Source organism: Staurois parvus, unplaced genomic scaffold (assembly GCF_062004578.1).
Source record: "Staurois parvus isolate SC_StPar_1 unplaced genomic scaffold, SC_StPar_1.0 ptg000608l, whole genome shotgun sequence".
Lineage (NCBI taxonomy): Eukaryota > Metazoa > Chordata > Amphibia > Anura > Ranidae > Staurois > Staurois parvus.
In genome coordinates this window covers 2,430,747-2,453,179 of record NW_028318404.1, presented here as the reverse complement: position 1 = coordinate 2,453,179, position 22,433 = coordinate 2,430,747, and the positions used below count along the sequence as shown (strand labels likewise).

The following is a 22,433-nucleotide window of genomic DNA, read 5'->3' as shown; positions in this document are numbered from 1 at the left end:
ATCACGTGGTCAGCGAGTCAGGATAGCTGGAATTTGACCCCGGAAGTGTCATCCACGAGCTACTGTCATGGCGGCCGGTTCGCTGCAACCTTCCATGGCTCCTTATTTCCCGGGCTACCGGCCCTTCGACCCGGAGTCTCTGGGGCTGGGGGCCGGCTTCCGGCTCACCTCCTTCTCGGACATGAAGGGCTGAGGCTGTAAAGTCCCGCAGGAGACACTGCTCAGACTCCTGACGGGACTGGAGGAGGGGGAGACCGGGGAACCGGAGGATGTCGGGGTCCCCAGGCTAGGTGAGACCGCCGGCTCTCTTTTCATGGCTGTCCTCTGCTTCCCTTCTTCCCTGCCTGGGCCCCAGGGGCCATAAGAGCGTGCAGGCTATAAAGAGACTCTGTCCTTACCAACCAACACTACTTCTCTCTCCCCCCCCCTTCTTCCTTCTCTCTCCCCCCCTTCTTCCTTCTCTCTCCCCCCCCTTCTTCCTTCTCTCTCCCCCCCCTTCTTCCTTCTCTCTCTCCCCCCCCTTCTTCCTTCTCTCTCTCCCCCCCCTTCTTCCTTCTCTCTCTCCCCCCCCTTCTTCCTTCTCTCTCTCCCCCCCCTTCTTCCTTCTCTCTCTCCCCCCCCTCTTCTTCCTTCTCTCTCCCCCCCCCCCTTCTTCCTTCTCTCTCCCCCCCCCTTCTTCCTTCTCTCTCCCCCCCCTTCTTCCTTCTCTCTCCCCCCCCCCTTCTTCCTTCTCTCTCCCCCCCCCTTCTTCCTTCTCTCTCCCCCCCCCCTTCTTCCTTCTCTCTCTCCCCCCCCTTCTTCCTTCTCTCTCCCCCCCCTTCTTCCTTCTCTCTCTCCCCCCCCCTTCTTCCTTCTCTCTCTCCCCCCCCTTCTTCCTTCTCTCTCTCCCCCCCCTTCTTCCTTCTCTCTCTCCCCCCCCCTTCTTCCTTCTCTCTCTCCCCCCCCCTTCTTCCTTCTCTCTCTCCCCCCCCCTTCTTCCTTCTCTCTCTCCCCCCCCTTCTTCCTTCTCTCTCTCCCCCCCCCTTCTTCCTTCTCTCTCTCCCCCCCCCTTCTTCCTTCTCTCTCCCCCCCCCCCTTCTTCCTTCTCTCTCCCCCCCCCTCTTCCTTCTCTCTCTCCCCCCCCTTCTTCCTTCTCTCTCTCCCCCCCCCCTCTTCCTTCTCTCTCTCCCCCCCCTCTTCCTTCTCTCTCTCCCCCCCCTTCTTCCTTCTCTCTCTCCCCCCCCTTCTTCCTTCTCTCTCTCCCCCCCCCTTCTTCCTTCTCTCTCTCCCCCCCCCTTCTTCCTTCTCTCTCTCCCCCCCCTTCTTCCTTCTCTCTCTCCCCCCCCTTCTTCCTTCTCTCTCTCCCCCCCCCTTCTTCCTTCTCTCTCTCCCCCCCCCTTCTTCCTTCTCTCTCTCTCCCCCCCCCCTTCTTCCTTCTCTCTCTCTCCCCCCCCCCCTTCTTCCTTCTCTCTCTCTCCCCCCCCCCTTCTTCCTTCTCTCTCTCTCTCCCCCCCCCTTCTTCCTTCTCTCTCTCTCTCCCCCCCCCTTCTTCCTTCTCTCTCTCTCCCCCCCCCCTTCTTCCTTCTCTCTCTCTCCCCCCCCCTTCTTCCTTCTCTCTCTCTCCCCCCCCCTTCTTCCTTCTCTCTCTCTCCCCCCCCCTTCTTCCTTCTCTCTCTCTCCCCCCCCCTTCTTCCTTCTCTCTCTTCCTTCTCTTCCCCCCCCCCCCCCATAGGGATATCAGCACAAACATAGAGGAGAGCGTGACTTCCTTGAAAGTGGAGAAGTTTGCTTCATGTATGGACATTTTCATCTGTGTCCAAGAATTAAACTAATACTGGCAACACTATACAATCTGGCCATACCATCCACTGTGTAATATAAGGATATCCTGTGTGATTGGATAGAATAGAATAGGTTTGTCCTTCTATGGTTTTGTTAATTGTAAAAGAGATTGTACAGGGTTGGTGCAATCAGATTGTAGTGTGTATGGCCAGCCTTAGGGCTCATTGACATGTATTGATTTATGAAAACTGACATTAGAATGAATGTTTATAAAGAATAAGTGTTAAAAATGCACTTGATAAATGCTCAGGAAAGTGTTTATTTTCTAGTGGGAAGTGATGTAGATGAAATGATCTGTCAGAGGTGAAGCTAGGTTGTCATGTGATAGCAAGCAGTTTTGTGAATTCTCTGCAAGATGGATTTGTATACTTTGATCTCTTTTACAATTTGTCTGGTCCAGCTCAGCTTTACCCACACAAAAATCTTTGCCATTGGCAATAATGCTCAATGCCTCTGCTCCTGCCTGACATTGTCAGTATTGCTGGCTGATTGATGATTTTCTTGCACACAGAAGTAAATAGTGTTAGGACATGGCTGTTCTGTACAAACAGGAGGTGACTGGAGCTGCCCTGTCCTAGTTTGCTATTATTTACCCAGTGCATTCTGGGATACAGGAACCTCCACTGTCTCTCCCGCAATGCCAAGCTAACACTTTATAAATGCTTCACAAACACACCATACATGTTATAGGGCTGGTTACAGAGCATTACCATTAAAATCAATGGAGGCAGTTGACAAGCTTCAATCCCTCACAAAAGCGACATGCTGCTTAATTTTTAATACAACGCTACTGCTTCTGTGTGAACAGCACTGTGTGCTGCCCATTGTAATATTCAAGGCAGGCACTGAAGGGCGGTTATGAGTCTTTAAAAATTCTGGTGTCCAGGGGTCTGCAGTAAAGGGGAGGGGGGAGCAGAGTAAGGCCTAGTTCACACTGACTTTGAAAGCAGGCGTTTGAGGGGCGTTTTTAATGCTCCTCAAACACCTATGCAAATGATACTATGAGCATCACATAGTGCTGTTCACATTATCAAAACATAAAGTGTTAGCGGCACGTCGCTTCAAAAATTGAAGCCTCATGTTGAATCAGGAGGAGTTTGAAGCCTTTCAACACCTCCCATTCAAGTCTATAGTGATGCTCCTCAAACGCCCTGCCAGGCGTTTGAGGCATTTGTGGTGCGGTTTTAGAGACATAATAACATTACAGTTTTTTTAGTTTGTGATGTGGTTTTAACGCTTGTCAAATGCATTTGCAATAGGGCATTTGGGGAGTGTTTTTAACGCTTGTAAAAAGCTAGTCTAAAGCTCATAAACGCCTGTCTAATGCCTATACTAAAACTATAGGAGCGTTTGGTAAGAGTTAGAAATTTAGTTAAGTGTGAACAAGCCCCAAGGGAGTGGTGTGGACAAAAGACGAGGAAGGGATGGGAAAGGGGGGTGGAATATGTAACAGTGAGAAGCAGTCTGCTAAAATTACAATATTATAGGACAAGGGCAGGGTGTTCTCAAGGGTGTGGAAATTCTGGAAATAATAATATTCTGAACCAATGGACTGCGGACACAGTACAGGAGATGACCAGAGACTGCGGACACAGTACAGGAGACGACCAGAGACTGCGGACACAGTACAGGAGATGACCACCAGAGACTGCGGACACAGTACAGGAGATGACCACCAGAGACTGCGGACACAGTACAGGAGATGACCACCAGAGACTGCGGACACAGTACAGGAGATGACCACCAGAGACTGCGGACACAGTACAGGAGATGACCACCAGAGACTGCGGACCTTTGGGGAGGGAGGGGGAGCGGATATCTGAATTTGACAGGTACCCGCTCCCACTTCCGCGGAGTTGTCCTTCCTTCTTCTTCCTGCGGCAGCTTCTGTGACAGCTCGGTGCCCACTGCGCATGCGCGAGAAGCGCTGTGCTTTGTGAATGGCCCGCAGCCTTCTGGGACCTGTTATGTGTCCCAGAAGACACCGGACCATTCACAAAGCGCGGCACTTCCCGTGCATGCGCAGTGGGCACCCGGCTGTCACAGAAGCCGCCGCGAGAAGACTGGAGCGAGGAACAGGTAAGGTCCTGCAGGAGAGAAGAGCTAAGCGGCCGGCCCGGTATTCTGATATGGTGGCGGCAGAAATACCGGACCGGCCGCTTTTTAGGGGGAAAAAAGTGCGTCTTATGGAGCGAAAAATACGGTACTTGTCCAGGGACTATATCGGTGTCCTAATCTACTTGTCCTTATAGAAAAAAATGTTTTTTTTAACCAAAACCATATTTAAATGTACTTTAATGTCTGGGGCTTTTAAAAACAAAATGGGCTTTATGGCAACTTAAACGTTTAATGTTTTTAACATTGGGCTCCTCCTTCCCTCCCTGCCTGTCTCCAGCGTCGCACCCGGGGGCTAGCAGGGAGGGGAGAGACCTTGCAGTGTAATGAGTACCGATTGGCTGCTCATCAGGAAAGGGGAGTGTCGGGCTTATCCTTTATCCCTTTCGCAGCCAGAGCTGTTTTTGCATTTTTCCACATATCAAAAATCATTTAATACCTGAAGGTTACACAACTCCAAAACATGATATATTTTCTGAAATCCCCTAGAGAATAAAATTGCAGTAGTTCCAGTTTTTTATGTCACACGATATTATCACAAGGTCTAGGAAAAAATACACTTTAATTTTAGGGCACAAAAAGTAATAAATTATTCAATTTTTTTGTAAAATATAAAAGGCGAAGTTGCATTGAGTAAATAATCTCCAATATGTCAAACCTTAAACTTGCGTGCGCTTGTGAAATGGCAACAAACTTCAGGACCCTATATTTTCTATAGGTGATGCTTTTAAAACCTTTTATAGGTAATCAGTGTAGCATTACAGAGGAGGTGTGCTAGAATTATTGCTCTCATTTTGGCGTGCGCAGTGATTTGTAACATGTATATCACAATAGTCGTTTTCGTACGTAGGCACCCCAGTGCGTGCTTTTTGGTTTGTACATGCATACATATGTGGGGGTGAGGGGCCTTGAAACATTTGGGGGGGGGGGTTATATGCTTGGGTGTAACTTTAACTTAAAAAAAAATAAAAATGTCACCAACTTTTTTTGTTTTTCAGAAAGTCCCCTATGTGATGAATTTTGGTGACAGGTTCTCTTCTTTGAGACATCCAGGGTCTAAAAGACCCTACATGTCTCCACTGAATGTAATTCAATGCACATCGCACCGCAGTAAATTCTTTCCCGGCCTCGGTGGCCGGGAATCTGTCAACGGGGCCCTAGAAGTGACATCACATCACTTCATCACTTCCAGGTAAAGGACAAGGAGGGGAGTGGATGTGTCCGCTGTCCTTCCTCCCCTATACCCGCCGGGAGCCACTGACTGGTCCTGAGCCTGCAGATCGGCAAGTGAAGCCCGGGAGACATAGTGGGCAGGGGGGAGTGGAGGCATAACACATGGTGGGCTGTGTGCTGCATGAATGCTTCCACCTGACAGGTGAGCCCTGCTGCTTGCCAGCAGCATGGCTAAAGGTAAAAAAAAAAAAAAAACCTGCCTTCCTGGTGCCCGGAACTACATATCCCTGGCGTCGGGCGATATGAATTGAACATCCCTGTGTTCTAATTTCAGGGTGTCGGTCCTTCTGGAAGGTAGAATCTAACCCCAGGGTTCCCTAACTATTCAGTATTTTTCCATAGTGTCAGTTTGTATAGCTGTAATTTCTTATAAAAGTTGACTTGAGGGTAACGTGGGGCACTTCCAGGCTCTGGTTATAATTCTTTAGGTTTCTGAATGAGTGACCAGCTTAGATTTGGACTTTTGTTAAGCAAGGCTTTGTAATTGTATATAGCCGTTCAGAGTCTAAATGCTAAAAGTAGAGAATATAGAAGTGAAATTACAACAGGGCCTTGAGGGTATTCTGACAAGGTCATTTCAAAAGCTGAAGCCGGGGACAGGATAGGAGAGAATCCTTAATTTGGAGGTATTGGATTACATCCACTGGTTTGAGTTTATAGGTATTGTGAATAGCCTGGAAGGATTTAATACCAGGATCTGTGAGATGATGCTTAATTAGATATAAATGGTTATTAAACTATGTTTTAAGAGCCAAGAGAGTAGTAAAGCCTGAGGAGAACAGGCCTACCCAAGGTGGTAATCAGATGAAGGGCTGGTGAGGTCAGGTTATGAGTGTGGACAGACAGTCCCACCAGAAGTCATATTTTATTCATAGGTGCAGCTTGGTGGGCTGCCTCTCATAATTCCCTGTGGGACTTCTGCATGTTTCCTCCCACTTTTTTGTGTGTTCCAATTCTTTCTGTTTTATTTTCTATAATATAAACAAAAAAAAAACCACAAGTATACTGAAAACTCTTCATAATGAGGCCCAGGAAAGTGTTGGTGCAGGAGCAGCACAGACATCACACCAATGGAACCTCAAAAACTAATAAGAAAATGGAAGTCCAGCAAAAGCCTTTTATTTTTCTGCTTTAGTTGTGGATGGGTGTGGGGGGTGGTTTGGGAATAGTGTAAACCCGTGTTGTAGTCACTGCTCTCTGGGGCTCCATTAGAGAGGTTTCCCCCTCCTGTTCTTTTGCAGTAACAGCGGTTTCATCAGACAGGAAAATCTGCAATAACAGGTTCTTTCTGTGTTGGCTTTGGAGATTGTTCCCTCAATCCTGACTGGTCAAACCATTGTCATCCGGACATAAAGTGGGGGGAAATCTCTTATGGAGCCCCAAGTAGAAGTGGATACTTTATCCTTTATCCAAATCCAAAATTGATTTTGGCTGGCAGTACACGTTACTTTAACTCTTCAGGAATTTTCAAATTTAAAATATAGGTTTTGGGGTGTACTAACCCTTAAGAAAATGGTAGTGACAGTGCCCTTGTTTTCTGTCCTCACAGGTTCCCTTTAAAGGTGTAACCTTGCCCCATCACTTATGACTTTATCTGCTCTTTCTCCAGGAATTGGGATGGACTCCTGTGTGATACCTCTTAGACATCGGGGACTGTCCCTGGTTCAGACCACAGACTTCTTTTATCCATCGGTGGAAGATCCCTACATGCAGGTGACTGTGACAAAGTTTAGCAGCACTAGAAAGAAAATCATTGTGTAGCTTAATCTCCTTAGTGTTTCCCTTGTGACCGGAGTTGTGTATGTACAGTATGTTCTGTACATAATGAACTGCTGAGTCACTATGACAGTTCTGTCTGCCTGTGGCAGCTAGAAATGGTGGGGAGGGGAGGGTGAGGGAATGTGCTTCTGATGCATTTTCTGCTGGTCGCCATACCCTAACCAGTTCTGTTAAAGTTTAAAAATAGAACTTTGCCGAATCAACTGTTTGTTCAAAAAATAGATAACTACCTTACTTCCTTTACTTAGAGGGGTGGGGGGACTTTGTTGCTGGCAAAGAGCTATATGATTTTCTAGAATATACTGTATAACCACAGTAAATAAGAAGCCCCCTAACAACTGACACATTTTAAAAAGGTGCAAAGATCTTTAAACTTATGCATTGTTAGGGCTTGTGTATAGGTGCTTCAAAATGTGGCTTCAGATAACCTTTTTTTTTTTTTTTTTTTTTTAAGCACTCTGAATGCCAATCAAAGCCCTTGTCACTAAATAAAATGGTTAGCTTACAGTCAAAAATTATACCCCATGTTGCTTTCTTGGTGTTTCAAAGCACCTACGAAGCCTCCATAGAAGTCTGACAAAGCTCACTTGCAGCAGCTGCAGTTTTTGCAAGGGTTTTATTCAACTTTAGCTGTTTTGGAGGTATTGCAGGTATGAGATATCCCAGGAAGCACTGGGAACCCAAAAAGTGAACATTTCCATCCAGGTTTAAAGCTAATAGAGCTACTAATGGACTTTTAATTTCAAAATACTGTATGTGTAATACTGAGGAAAATATTTTGGAGATGCTTGGCTTTACACATACATCAACATTAATGGCATCCCAGTCTTAGTCTGTAGGGTTCAATATTGAGTTGGCCCACCCTTTGCAGCTATAACAGCTTCAACTCTTCTGGGAAGGCTGTCCACAAGGTTTAGGAGTGTCTATGGGAATGTTTGACCATTCTTCCGGAAGTGCATTTGTGAGGTCAGGCACTGATGTCGGACGAGAAGGCCTGGCTCGCAGTCTCCGCTCTAATTCATCCCAAAGGTGTTCTATCAGGTTGAGGTCAGGACTCTGTGCAGGCCAGTCAAGTTCCTCCACCCCAAACTCACTCATCCATGTCTTTATAGACCTTGCTTTGTGCACTGGTGCGCAGTGATACTGGAACAGGAAGGGGCCATCCCCAAACTGTTCCCACAAAGTTGGGCGCATGAAATTGTCCAAAATGTCTTGGTATGCTGATGCCTTAAGAGTTCCCTTCACTGGAACTAAGGGGCCAAGCCCAACCCCTGAAAAACAACCCCCACACCATAACCCCCCCCTCCACCAAACGTTACACTTGGCACAATGCAGTCAGGCAAGTACTGTTCTCCTGGCAACCGCCAAAACCAGACCCGTCCATCAGATTGCCAGACAGAGAAGCATGGTTGGTCACTCCAGAGAACATGTCTCCACTGCTCTAGGGTCCAGTGGTGGTGTGCTTTACACCACTGCATCAGTCGCTTTGCATTGCACTTGGTGATGTAAGCCTTGGATGCAGCTGCTCGGCCATAGAAACCCATTCCGTGAAGCTCTCTATGTAATGGTGTTGTGCTAATGTAAAGGCCACACAATGTTTGGAGGTCTTTTGCTGTAGACTCTGCAGACAGTTGGTGACTTCTGTGCACTTCAGCATGCGCTCACCCTGCTCTGTTAATGTACATGGCCTACCACTTTGTGGCTGAGTTGCTGCTGTTCTCAGTTGCTTCCACTTTGTTATAATACCACTAATAGTTGACTGTGGAATATTTTAGTAGTGACCCATTCTTTCACAAATGTTTGTAGAAGCAGTCTGCATGCCTAGGTGCTTGGTTTTATACACCTGTGGCCATGGAGGTGATTGGAACACTTGAATCCAATGATTTTGGAGGGCTGTGAGAGAGAGAGATAGATATTCTGTCTTCCTTTTCACTGGATAACTACAGTTTTATCATTTCAGAAGTAACATATATTTCTAGGTCAAGGTTTGTGGACACCTGACCATAATACCTAAATAAGCTTTTCAGACATCCCATTCCAAATTATAGGCATGTTGCCAAAAACCCCTCCCCACCTCCACGTTGTGGCTATAACAGCCTCCGTTCTTCTGGGAAGGCTTTCCATGAGATTTTAGAGTGTTTCTGATATTGTACGACAAGAGCTAGTTGTCAGAAAGACGTTATCAGCAGTCCCTTCCAGTTCATGTGTATATTTTCTGAAGGTGTCTGGTGCAGACATCACATCTGGTGTGCAGCATGGAACAGCAGGAAGGTGCGTGGGTTCAGAGTAGACGGCACACATGGTGTACAACATGGGAACACTATAGGAGAAGGTGAGAGAGGACTGAGCAGCAGAGGACCAGCGGAGCTGGGGGACCGAAGCAGGAAAAACTACTATTGTCACACGTGCTGCACAGTGTTTGAGCAATATAGCGGGTGGTGAGCAGGGGCCAGAGAGGGAGGAGGAACAGCAAACCAGAGGATAAGCAGAGCAGGGGGTTACTACTAAGTGATAGATCAGCAGAGCTGGGGGGTTACTACTGAGTGGGAGATCAGCAGAGCTGGGGGGTTACTACTGAGTGGGAGATCAGCAGAGCTGGGGGGTTACTACTGAGTGGGAGATCAGCAGAGCTGGGGGGTTACTACTGAGTGGGAGATCAGCAGAGCTGGGGGGTTACTACTGAGTGGGAGATCAGCAGAGCTGGGGGGTTACTACTGAGTGGGAGATCAGCAGAGCTGGGGGGTTACTACTGAGTGGGAGATCAGCAGAGCTGGGGGGTTACTACTGAGTGGGAGATCAGCAGAGCTGGGGGGTTACTACTGAGTGGGAGATCAGCAGAGCTGGGGGGTTACTACTGAGTGGGAGATCAGCAGAGCTGGGGGGTTACTACTGAGTGGGAGATCAGCAGAGCTGGGGGGTTACTACTGAGTGGGAGATCAGCAGAGCTGGGGGGTTACTACTGAGTGGGAGATCAGCAGAGCTGGGGGGTTACTACTGAGTGGGAGATCAGCAGATCTGGGGGGTTACTACTGAGTGGGAGATCAGCAGAGCTGGGCGGTTACTACTGAGTGGGAGATCAGCAGAGCTGGGCGGTTACTACTGAGTGGGAGATCAGCAGAGCTGGGCGGTTACTACTGAGTGGGAGATCAGCAGAGCTGGGCGGTTACTACTGAGTGGGAGATCAGCAGAGCTGGGGGGTTACTACTGAGTGGGAGATCAGCAGAGCTGGGGGGTTACTACTGAGTGGGAGATCAGCAGAGCTGGGGGGTTACTACTGAGTGGGAGATCAGCAGAGCTGGGGGGTTACTACTGAGTGGGAGATCAGCAGAGCTGGGGGGTTACTACTGAGTGGGAGATCAGCAGAGCTGGGGGGTTACTACTGAGTGGGAGATCAGCAGAGCTGGGGGGTTACTACTGAGTGGGAGATCAGCAGAGCTGGGGGGTTACTACTGAGTGGGAGATCAGCAGAGCTGGGGGGTTACTACTGAGTGGGAGATCAGCAGAGCTGGGGGGTTACTACTGAGTGGGAGATCAGCAGAGCTGGGGGGTTACTACTGAGTGGGAGATCAGCCGAGCTGGGGGGTTACTACTGAGTGGGAGATCAGCCGAGCTGGGGGGTTACTACTGAGTGGGAGATCAGCCGAGCTGGGGGGTTACTACTGAGTGGGAGATCAGCCGAGCTGGGGGGTTACTACTGAGTGGGAGAACAGCCGAGCTGGGGGTTCCCTCTTCTCCCTCCCTCCCCCTCCGCTACCCCTTTGTCTTATTCTTTTCTTTTACTCCTTGGTCTTCTAGTATCCTCCGAATAAACTTATCCTTTCTTATCCTTCCCTTCTCTCCTATCCTACTCCATACTCTTATTTCTAATACTTCCTCCTTCTTTACACTCCAACAACTTCTAAATATCTTTTTGATCTTTTAAAGTCATACCAACTACCCTGAGTTTTTGTTTTTTTTTTTCTTCAATTTTGTCCTCATGTAAAATAAATAAAATCTTGCCAGAGTTTATGGATAAGGTCTTGGGCCACATTTATTAAGTGATACAATATCGTGTTTTTATAGTGCTTCACAGAAATCTCAGATATGTGAAATAGGCAAACCAGGTCGAGCGGTATACTATACTAATCTTCAGTATCTCCTGTATATATATTATCTCCCGCAAATACAACTGCATTTTGGGGCAAAACCACCAAATGTGTGCCATTGTCCCCTTACTCCCACACCTTCGCCAACACAGAGGTGATACCTCTGATCTCTGTTTGTGCTATATTTGGAGTAATGTACCATCTTTTAAGACATTTATAATTCTTTTCAAGCATGTTCATATTCACTGCCCCATGTGTTAATCTAAACATTTTTATTTTTTTTGTTGCTCATTCCATTTTGTTCCAAGCTCCGGTTCCCACTTATCTATGAACCCTTGAGACTCTGATCCGGATATTTCCAGGAGGATCTCATAGATTCTCCAAGTAGCATGTTTTTGTATTTTATTTAAACTAAACATATGCTCTAAAGGGTACATTTCCTCCTCTGTCTTAGTGGTTGCGGGAGGTTTGCAACAAAATGTCTCAATTGATATCGCCACTCATCTAATATTGAAAAGATTTTTTTCTTATTTTTTAAATTGTGAAAAGAAAATAATTCCCCTTTTTATTTACAATATCCTTCAAATGTGTATTACTATCTTTTTATCCATTTTCCCAAGATACTTTCAATCCCCGGTGGGAAAAATGTTGATTCCACCAATGGAATCAAAAGTGAATTATACTTCCATTCCATTTGCTTGTGTAATACATCCCATATCCTCCATACATTCTGTGTCAAAGTACTAGTGCCTTCATCCAATGTGCGAAACTTATGTGGTATCCAAGTAATCCTATCTAATTGTGCCTTACTTAATGTATTCTCCATTTTCACCCAACTTCTTCCCTGTGTATCATATATCCTATCTCCTATTTGTGACAATAACACTGAAATATAATAGCTCCCAAAGTGTGGCATATTTAGTGCCCCTTGTAGTTTATTATTGCTCAGAATTTCATATTTAACTTTTTTTTATTTTTTTATTGGCCCATATATATGAGTATCATTATTTATTTATTTATTTTTTAAGGGTCACAAAAAAGAGCCTGGTAGTTGTCTTGGGAGCATATTAAACTTATACAAGACTTTTGGTACTATGATTGTCTTTATCATATTTATACGGCTTATCCAGGACACCCTGCCTCTTGAAATTCTCCTCAGATCATCCTTTATTTCATTTATTAATGGGATATAATTTACCTGATATAGATATTATTTATTTATTTTTATTTTTTTTAAGAATGGGGTTAATTTTATTCCTAAATATTTTATTTCTTTTTCCCTCCATGTAAAAGGGAATTCTTTTTGAAAAATTTGTTTCTCTTTTTTTGGGACATTAATATTTAGTATCTCTGATCTTGATTGACTCATTTTCAAATTGGGTAACTCTCCATAATCTTTTAATATTTTCATTAAATTAGGTAATGTTATTCTAGGGTTTGTAATATAAAACATGTTATCTGCATAAGCTGCAACTTTATGCTCAACATCTCCTAACGACATTCGTCTTGACATCTGCACTCTTTCTCATGGTAGCCAGCATTGCTCCAAAGATACTACAAACAGAAGAGGGGAAAGTGGGCATCCCTGTCTTGTTCCGTTGTACATTCTAAAGAACTTTGACAACAAGCCATTAACCTTCATAGTAGCTGATGGACCTCTATATAACTCTTTAATCCATTGTAACATTCTGGGCCCAAGTCCTAGAGTCTCCAATGTGTCTATCAGTAATCAGTTGACTCTGTCAAAGGCCTTTTTGGCATCAATCAATAAGATAACCGCAGGGACCTTGCCTTTTTTTACTTTTTTGTAGGAGGAGCAATGCTCTTAATCTGTTATCCCTTCGTTCTCTACCCATAATGAATCCTTGATCTAAGTGTATTCTATCCAGCATCAGTTCCTTCATCCTAGTTGCTAATACCTTTGCATATAATTTAGTATCGACAGGTCCCCTCCTTTGGTATAACCGTAACCATTGCTTTTAGTGACTCCTCCCTCATCTTTGTTTTATTTTCCAATGCGTTCACATATGTACACTAGTGGTGCACTGAAATGAAAATTCTGGTACCGAAAACAAAAATTCAAAATGCACTTGGCCAAAAACCGAAATGCGTAGTTTTTAACTGAGGGAAATAAGTATTTGATCCCCTATCATTCAGCAGGATGTCGTATTCAGTATCAACATTTAACAGAGATATAGGTCTATAACTAGTACACTGAGATCCATTTCCAAACCTTGCTTGGTCACAGGGGAGGCTCGCTGTCTTTTCCTCTCTCCAACCCCCTATTATGTACGCCATCCTTTTCTTTCCTTCCCCTCCTCTGCTATTCTCCTTTTTTTTTAATTTTCCTTTTCTCATTCTTTTTTTTGCCCTTCTGCTATCTCGGGAAGGATGTCTAGACTATGGGTTGGCACAGGTCCCCTCCTCCTCTTCTGAAAGTTGAAGTCAACTGGATCGGACCTTAGGGTCTACTTGTGGTGGGGGCTACCCCCCGTCTCAGATGAGTGGGATCCAGTAGGAGAGGATCCTTTTGGGAGATTATTATAGTTATGTCTGGAAAATACAACTTCAGCCCAATCGGTTACATGTTGGACATTTTGTGTATAAGGATGTATAACAATGTGATTATTGTGTCTGGGTACCATTTTATCATTTGTATTGTGAAAAATTCAATAAAAATGATTGGGATAAAAACAAATTTAAGATAATCTTTCATCTCTTCCTCGACTAATCTGATCAAAGTCATGCCAAATTAGTAAATAGCTTAAAATAGTGTAAAACTGAATCCTTTTTATTCCTCCAATAAAAACACCACCTAGTCACGTATTGGTGCTTCCCACTGCACTGCTTAGATAGCACTTTTATACTAAGTATATTACTGTACCAGTTATATCGTTAGTCAGGATGAAACAAGACACAAGTCCATGTGGTTCAACCAGTTCTTGTCAGAACAAACCAACTGGCTCGCTGAGGGGGATCTTTCATGTGTGTGAAAATGCTTCACCACCTAATACGTTTTGTGTTTGTCGCATGCTGGAACTGGTGTGGTTTTTTTTTTTTTTTTTTCTGCCCATAACACACTAACAGTTTATCTTGTTCTTGCATGTAAATAATTGATGTACATATGGGAGATTTCCCTGTGGTATGTCGGCAACAGGATCTCGTAAATAATGGTGGTGTGATCAGCGCGCAAGAAAAATGTACTCAGCAGCATGCAGGAGACAAGTACAACCCTCTGACAAACCCGCAGCACTAATCTCTTGTATATATTGGGCCACAATAAAAGTAACAACGTGGCATGAACAAGGAGGCACAGGTCACACTGCATGAAGAATGTGCAGATTAGCACAAGAAGACCGTGTCATGTCATACACAAGTATACTGTGTATATATACAGGCATGTATACTCAGCCAAGTAGCAGAGGGATTGCCCTGACAAGCGGAGGGCTGTGTGTCATAAGAGAGGGCTGAAAGAAATCCTTTGGTGGGTGACAGTAAATATAAATGCATTTCAACAATGTATTTACCGGTTTGTTTGGAGAATGAATGAATGATTTCAAACAATACTAAACCCAATGAATAATGAACTAAATGCTGTTTCACCCATTCTCAGGGACGCATTGCCTGTGCCAACGTGCTGAGTGACCTGTATGCCATGGGGATCACCGAGTGTGACAACATGTTGATGTTACTTAGTGTCAGTCAGAAGATGACGGAGGAGGTAAGTGTTGCCTTTTAAACTGAGCATTGATGTAGTTTGGACATTTATTGATTGATGTCTGATAGAAAAAAACATTTTCCACATGTACACACATTTTAATATAGATTCATACTTTAGTTTATTACTTAGAATGGTTCCCTGGAAGATGAATCGGTATTTGCATTTCCCCTTATCCTTTTGCTTTGAATTTAAAAAATAACCTCATATACAGTAAGTGCAGAAAAAGCATTTGTGTGTACTTTTGTCCTCTGTGTTCCTGAAGAACCTCCCTTGCTCAGCCAAGGAGCACTCCATATATTAATCCTGACTCCAGCTTCAATCCAAGGGTCAAGGTGCACAAAAGAAGCCTTGTATAGTCCCAAGTGAGCAGCATATGCTAACCCCTTAATGATCTCCTGGTGTACCCTCATACCTAAAGTTGCTGTGGACTGGCATTATGTATGCTGCAAGCAGGTTAGTCTGCACTTAGCATGTATTTCTGTAAACATTGTGATATCAAAGTTGCATGTGTGACGATACGTGGCGTCCAACCCCTGCCCTTCTCACCAACTCGTGACCGAAGGACCAACCAATCTCGCACCGTGCTGTCACTTGCGTAACAATGCCACTCTCAGCTGCGCTTTGCACAAAGATTTTCCAGCTCGTGGGACCACAATCTGTGCCAGCAGCCTGAGAGTGATTGTTACAGGGTTAGGTTAATTACGCAATTAACCCTTCACTCCTAGCAATAACACTACAATATTAGCATAAGCGTCTGTAATACACACTGTCGTGGTGACAGTGGTGACAGACAAGGATATTCAGAGGATTATTACATACAGTAGCACTCTTCAAGAGACAGGGATTCTTTAGTTTGCATTAAAAGCTTTAGAGACAGTTTCAACACTTTCCAAAATAGGATTTATTACTAAAAAGGTCAAAATAGTGCAATTAAAATATTTACAAAAAAAGATGTTACAAAGCTATAAAGAGAACAATAATGCAACAGAGAAATAAAAGAAAGGAGTTAAGATGGCAGAATACTTGCAATGTCCTTGGTTTAAGCTCTCATCTCCAGGCCTGTCAGTCTTTTTCTATGATATTAAAGGGGTGTCGTGTGAGAACAACTGATCAATCATCCAGTTTGGGGATAGGTGCTAGGCGGTAACCAAGGTTATGACAAAGTCCCAACTGCAGTTTCATACTAATATTAAAGCGGAGCTCCACCCAAAACTGGGGAAGTTCCCCATTTAAGGACTGCTACCCATTAAGGATTGGCACCTTTGGGGGGGGGGGGGGTACCCGAAATTGACTGGTACCCGCTCCCACTTCCGGTCTGATCGCCTATGCAAGTGGAAGGTGTCCTCCCTCCCTGTAGACTTTTGGGACACGTGACAGGTCCCAGAAGACTACAGGACCATTCATGAAGCGCAGCGCTACTCGCACATGTGCAATGGCTACCCGGCTGTGAAGCCACAAGCTATCACAGCCGGGTGCCCACACTGAAGATGCTGGGTTCCTAGAATACAGGGTGGCCGCTGAAACGGGCTGCGGGGGACACACCGCGGGACCGAGGGACAGGCGAGTGTCTTTTTTAAAAGTCAGCAACTACAGTTTTTGTAGCTGCTGACTTTTATTTTTTTGACAGGGTGAGTGGAACTTCGCTTTAATAACTTCCAGTATGTGCAGGTGGTATTCTAGCAACTGGCAGATTAATATTCAGAATTATATTTCAAACCCAGGGATACCAAACACAGCATACCCTTGTCACCTAGGAGGGAAGAGACTGCTTCTTCTCTCTCCTAGGTGCTAATATAGTCATGTATGGCCTTGTTTGACTCGCATTAAAATGATCTATCCAAATATATACCTAATATTAATGTGCTCAGTTCCTGCTGAACTTTACGTATTGTATGTGAAATTGTTACATGTGGAATAGATGTTTTATGGCACGCTCTGCATCCATTAATGGCCTAACAGGTCATGGCTGACTGAGTTATTGTTTTACCATCGGGCAGAGGAAAGTGGTTTTCAAAGCAGACCTCCTGTACCAGACTAATTAGCAGTTTACAGCTCTGGAGCGCGTCTATTTGTGTTTTATGTAAGATAAGAGGCCCTTTTGAAGTTCGTTCAACTTACAGCTACAAATTCCATTTCAAGAGGGAGGAGAGGAGAGACAAAATGGCTGAAGCCTAACAAGATGGCTGTCACAGCATCCATGTCTCTATTGCGCACAATCGTCACAGCATTCATTGCGGACATGTCAAGGTGCATACTCCACACATGTCCTATAAGGGACCCTTTCACCAACTTAAAAGTTGCATCTAATAGCACAGAACAATCAAGTGTTTGAAAGGCCACATTGAGATGTGCTAGTCATGAAATAGAAGTGTGATTTTTTTTGCAATGTTATGGGTGGTAAATTCTGAAGTGTAGGCTACGAATGTTATGACCTCATATGCCATGTAATGTCATGGTATCCTTTTTTTTGGCTTGAAATACACCTCCCTTTACTGAATTGTAGATGTAAGTACCATACATTGTCTGTTCTTCCCAGGAGAGGGAGAAGGTCACACCCCTCATGATAAAAGGCTTTAAAGATGCGGCTGAAGAAGGAGGCACATCTGTAACTGGCGGCCAGACGGTGGTTAATCCTTGGATTATCATTGGTGGAGTGGCTACAGTGGTTTGCCAGTCAAACGAATTCATCATGTAAGCTCCATTTCCTTTAACATGTTCTATTTACATTTAACATTATCTGCAACTTCAGCTTAATGAATAGTTTTACTTGTAATACATCAAAAAATTAGTCTGTCCATGACTGATATTTCAGTTATAGGGTGATGTTGGTGGGTTATCCAATCCACTGGCTTATGTTTTGGAACTTCCCTGCCATGGCCTGTGGAGTAACTGCAATTGCTGTGAGATTTCACTCATCCTGCCTTAAGCGAAGTTATTGTTGCTAGCCCAAAAAGTGATTGGCGTGTTTTATATTGATCAGCTAAATGCGAATCGGCTGTGCACAGAGCAGACAGCAACCATACTATTAGAGTGCAACAGTCCCACAAGGAAGAGGATTGTGGGAAACATCAGGAGGAGGTCATGCAGTCCTGTTGGTTAGAGACTTGTGTGTCCCAAGGCATCTTTCTGCTCTGCCAGATTTCTAGCCTGGCATATGGATGGGCAGAGATCTGCTATATGTTGGTGACCCATAGCAAGGTAATGCAGGTGGCTTCATACTAGTTCTAGGCTAGCATCACCTTCACTTTCCCAGAAATGGTAGGCCCATAATTAACCACTTTGTCCTCCCAGAGGATTTACCCCCCCCCCCCCCCCTCCCTCCTGACCAGGCCATTTTTTGCGATACGGCGCTGCATTACTTAATTAATTGCACGGTCATGCAACGCTGTACATAAATTTTAAGTTTATCTTTTTTTTCCCCACAAATAGAACTTTCTTTCAGTGGTATTTGATCACCTTTTACACTATAAACAAAAAACAAAATTTTGAAAAATATTTTTGACTTTTTGCTGTAAAACATCCAGTAAAAAAAAAATCTAATTTCTTCATAAATTTAGGCCAAAATGTATTCTGCTACATGTCTTTGCTAAAAAAAAAAAAAAAAAAAAAAATCCCAATATATGTAAATTAATTGGTTTAATTATAGCGTCTACAAATTGCAGTATATATACTGTGCAGAGAAATACAAAGTAGCGTGTATGTGTGCGCGTGCCGTTAAAGACTTAAACTCAACCTGTTATCTCTCCATGCAGGGCAGATTAACAGGTTCACTTTAAATCCCCCTTCCCAACAGAACGACCTCTTCTTTCCTTTGTTTCCCCTATCTAATCAGTTCAGCTGTGTCCGTGAGTGTCCCACTCCTAAAGGTATGAATATATAATATTGCAGTTATCGAAGAGGATTGTTACAGTATGCTTTAAACGTACTCCAGTATCACTAGAACACATTTGTATACCCTAATGTACATGTAAAGGAAGATTACAAAATCACAGGGGAACAAACACTCTTCAGGTAGAAAATGTCCCTGTGAACTTCGGGCCTAGCACTGGAAGGGGGCGCAGGGGCACTGATCACTTATGTGTGAGATTCTGAGTGTCTGTTTTCACACCCAGACCTCATAGCTGTGACTGGTGACCACACTAGTTCCTATGTTCTTTAATTCATATATATATATATATATATATATATATATATATATATATATATATATATATATATATATATATATATATATATATATATATATTATTATTACAGTGCTCAGCATAAATGAGTACACCACAACAGATTTGTCAGAAAACCTTTACTTTCAGAATCAACATTTTCTATGGGACACTATACTACTAAATTAGTCCCACAAATGCGGGCCATTGATTGCAAACAAGATTTGTGCATTTGTACACACAAAAGTATTTTACCTAACAAATTAATTCAAGACCATGTTGCAAAAATGAATGCAGTCCAATGAAAGTCTTAGGAGCAAAGCTAAATTTTAGACAACATCCTAATGAACAAGAATTCAACTGCAGATGAGTCTAATTATTAAACAGATGCCTAGCAGACAGTTGATTATAAAAGCCTGTTACTTAACTAAGAAAACCCCTTCCCATTTCATGCTGCCAGCAATGGCACATGGAAGAGAAAGGCCTGAGAAAGAAAATAATTTCTTTACACAAGAAAGGTGAAGGCTACAAGAAGATCAGCAAAGCTTTACTTATCAGTCAGGATACTATAGCAAATGTGATACAAAAATTTAACAAAGATGGAACAGCAACCATCTCACAGATGTCCAGGCCGTCCACAGAAGTTAACACCTCAACAGGAGCGTCTTTCTCATAAGGGTGGAAGAAAATCGCCATGCAAGTTCACTGCATTTAGCTAAAGAAGTAGAAAGCCAAACTGGGGTGATTGTTTCCTGTGACACAATACGGTGTACACTGCAGAGGAATGGCGTGCATGGGTGTCATCCACGAAGGAAGTCTTGCCTAAAGCCCATGCACAAAAACCCTGCCTAGAATTTATCAGGGCCCATGCTGAAAAAGATGACTACTGGGACTCTGTACTCTGGAGTAATGAGACCAAGACAAATGTTTTGGAACTGATGGCTTCAAAACTGTATGGCGTCACAAAGGTGAGGAGCACAAAGAAAAATGCATGGTGGTGGCAGTGACTTTCTGTGGGGTTGCATGACTGCTGCAGGTGTCGGGGTGCTGCATGTTATTGATGGTATCATGAATTCACAGATGTACTGTTCTATATTGAAAGGGAAGATGCTACCATCACTCTGTGCCCTTGGTCGTCGTGCACTTTTCCAACATGACAGTAATCCAAAACACATCCAAGGCCACTGTTGCATTTCTGAAGAACAGGGTGAAAGTGATTCAGTGGCCAAGTATATCTCCTGATCTGAACCCAATCGACCACCTATGGAGAATTCTGAAGAGACGCATCACTCTCCATCCAGCATCCAGGCTCTAAAAGAGAATGGAATTCTTGAAGAATGGAAAAAGATCGATGTTGCAATGTGTCGCCAACTTGTTCATTCCATGCCTAGAAGATTTGATTTTGTCCTTACAAATCATGGAGGTCATACAGAATACTAGATGTAGTAGTTTTTGTTGTGGGGTGTATTCATTTTTGCATCAACTAATTTGAGTAAAACTGAAGATTTTGTAATCAAAGTTATAGTATTCTTACTTTCATGTAATGAGCTAAACAAATGTTCTATAAAACTCCGTTTTTGTCAAAATTTTGGAAAATGTTTGTGTTCATTGAGATATTGATTAAAATCTTACTTTTCAAAAGGGTTGTACTCATTTATGCTGAGGTGTGTGTGTTATTATTCAAGGCATGAATTGTTGGTTTCCTACCACATTACACTGGTGTTGTTTAAATGGTCAATCTGGATATAGATCGTATTTGGCGTAGTTCATTTTTTTTTTTTTTTTACTTGGATGAAGGTGAACTATTGAGTGGTAGCTATGATGGCCTTAGCTAATGTAACTTGTTGTTCCCCAGGCCACAGAACGCAGTTCCGGGGGATGTCCTTGTGCTGACGAAACCTCTAGGCACACAAGTGGCTGTGAATGCACATCAGTGGTTGGATAATGTAAGTGGTCATAGAAAGATACAGCAACAAAGACCAATTCCAGAATGATCAATAGTTACACAACTTTTTTCTTTTTTTTCTTTCTGTCATTAGCCTGAGCGCTGGAATAAGATCCGTCTAGTAGTGACCAGAGAAGATGTGGAGCTTGCATATCAGGAAGCTATGTTTAATATGGCTACCCTTAACCGTACAGGTATGTACCTCTGTCACCTTCATTTGCCCTTAGTCAGGTTCATAGGAGGACCAAAGCTGAGTAATATGCTGTGACCCTCCCACGATCAATTTACTTAGTCTAGATACATACAGAAACCCGTAGTGGCTAAAGTACTTGATACTTACAGTGGTTGTAAACCCTTCCATATTCCCAGTGAAGTGACTGGCCTCAGAGATTAAACAAATCCTCCTACGCAAGTTGTACCTGTTTATCCGTGTATTTTTTTTCTCTACATCCATCCAAAGTTCAGAATTTTATACATCTTGTCTGAGATTTCAGAAAAAAGGGGACAGAGGTGAAATTACACTCTGCAGAGCTCAGTGAATTTTGCCATTTTTCTTTTGGTGTCAGGGAAACTTGTCAAATGACTTCTGCAAATAGCAGAGGAAGGAGGCAGCAGAGAGAAATAACACTTAGTGCTCCTAATTGAGACAAGTATACACTATAGAGAAGGGGTAGAAAAACTGTGGCCCTCCAGCTGTTGCAAAACTACAAGTCCCATCATGTCTATGCTTCACTGAGTCATGCTTGTGGCTATCCGAGTCCTGCAATGCCTCATGGAACATGTAGTTCTGCTACTGCTTTAGGTCCAAAGTTTACCTACCCCTGTATAGAGGGACATGCTTTAATATGTCATGTCTGAGGTTTACAACCACTTTAGCACTTTTTGGGGGAAACATTGTAGAATATAAAGGAATGTATAGATTCATGTAGATTATTGCCAAGAAACCCAAGATCACTGTCAACCAACGCAAGAGATCTGAATTGCACATGTAGAATTTCACGTTTTTTTTTATTTCTTTGTTCATCTTGTCCTTTAGCTGCAGCTTTGATGCACACTTTTAATGCCCATGCTGCCACGGATATCACTGGATTTGGAATCTTGGGCCATGCACAGAACCTAGCACAACGACAGCACAGTGAGGTCAGCTTTGTTATCCACAATTTGCCCATTATAGCCAAAATGGCTGCCATCACAAAAGCCTGTGGAAACCGATTTAGTTTACTTCAAGGAACATCAGCAGAGACATCTGGTGAGTGAACATTTCCAAATACAAATGATTGTATCTCACTGTGACTATTTGATTTTATAATGTTAAACATCTAAGAAATGCGCACCTTCATTATGGCCTTGTATAAAGGGGGTGGACCCAACCACTGTAAGGAAACCTTGCCATTGGAGTCTGGGAGATGAATTAAAGTGTTACTAAAGGCTAGATTTAAAAAAAACAAATTAAAATAACAAACGTGTTCTACTCACCTGCTCTGTGCAATGGTACAGCACAGAGTGGCCCTGAACCTCCTCTTCTCGGGTCCCCCTCTGGCAATCTTGGTTCCTCCTCTTCTTAGTCTGTC

At 43.7% G+C, this 22,433-nt stretch overlaps 1 protein-coding gene across 1 annotated transcript in view; it reads left to right on the top strand.

Annotated features, from left to right (window-relative positions):
• The first annotated feature begins 36 nt into the window (after positions 1 to 36).
• Positions 37 to 22,433, top strand: part of LOC149449677 (selenide, water dikinase 2-like) — a 29,995-nt gene continuing 7,598 nt past the window's right edge. The window contains exons 1-7 of the mRNA XM_089692956.1: positions 37 to 290; positions 6,779 to 6,882; positions 14,647 to 14,754; positions 17,291 to 17,445; positions 20,773 to 20,863; positions 20,957 to 21,056; positions 21,899 to 22,111. Of these exons, the coding sequence (XP_089549082.1) occupies positions 68 to 290; positions 6,779 to 6,882; positions 14,647 to 14,754; positions 17,291 to 17,445; positions 20,773 to 20,863; positions 20,957 to 21,056; positions 21,899 to 22,111 (994 nt within the window). The 5' untranslated portion in view covers positions 37 to 67. The remainder of the gene's footprint in view (positions 291 to 6,778; positions 6,883 to 14,646; positions 14,755 to 17,290; positions 17,446 to 20,772; positions 20,864 to 20,956; positions 21,057 to 21,898; positions 22,112 to 22,433) is intronic.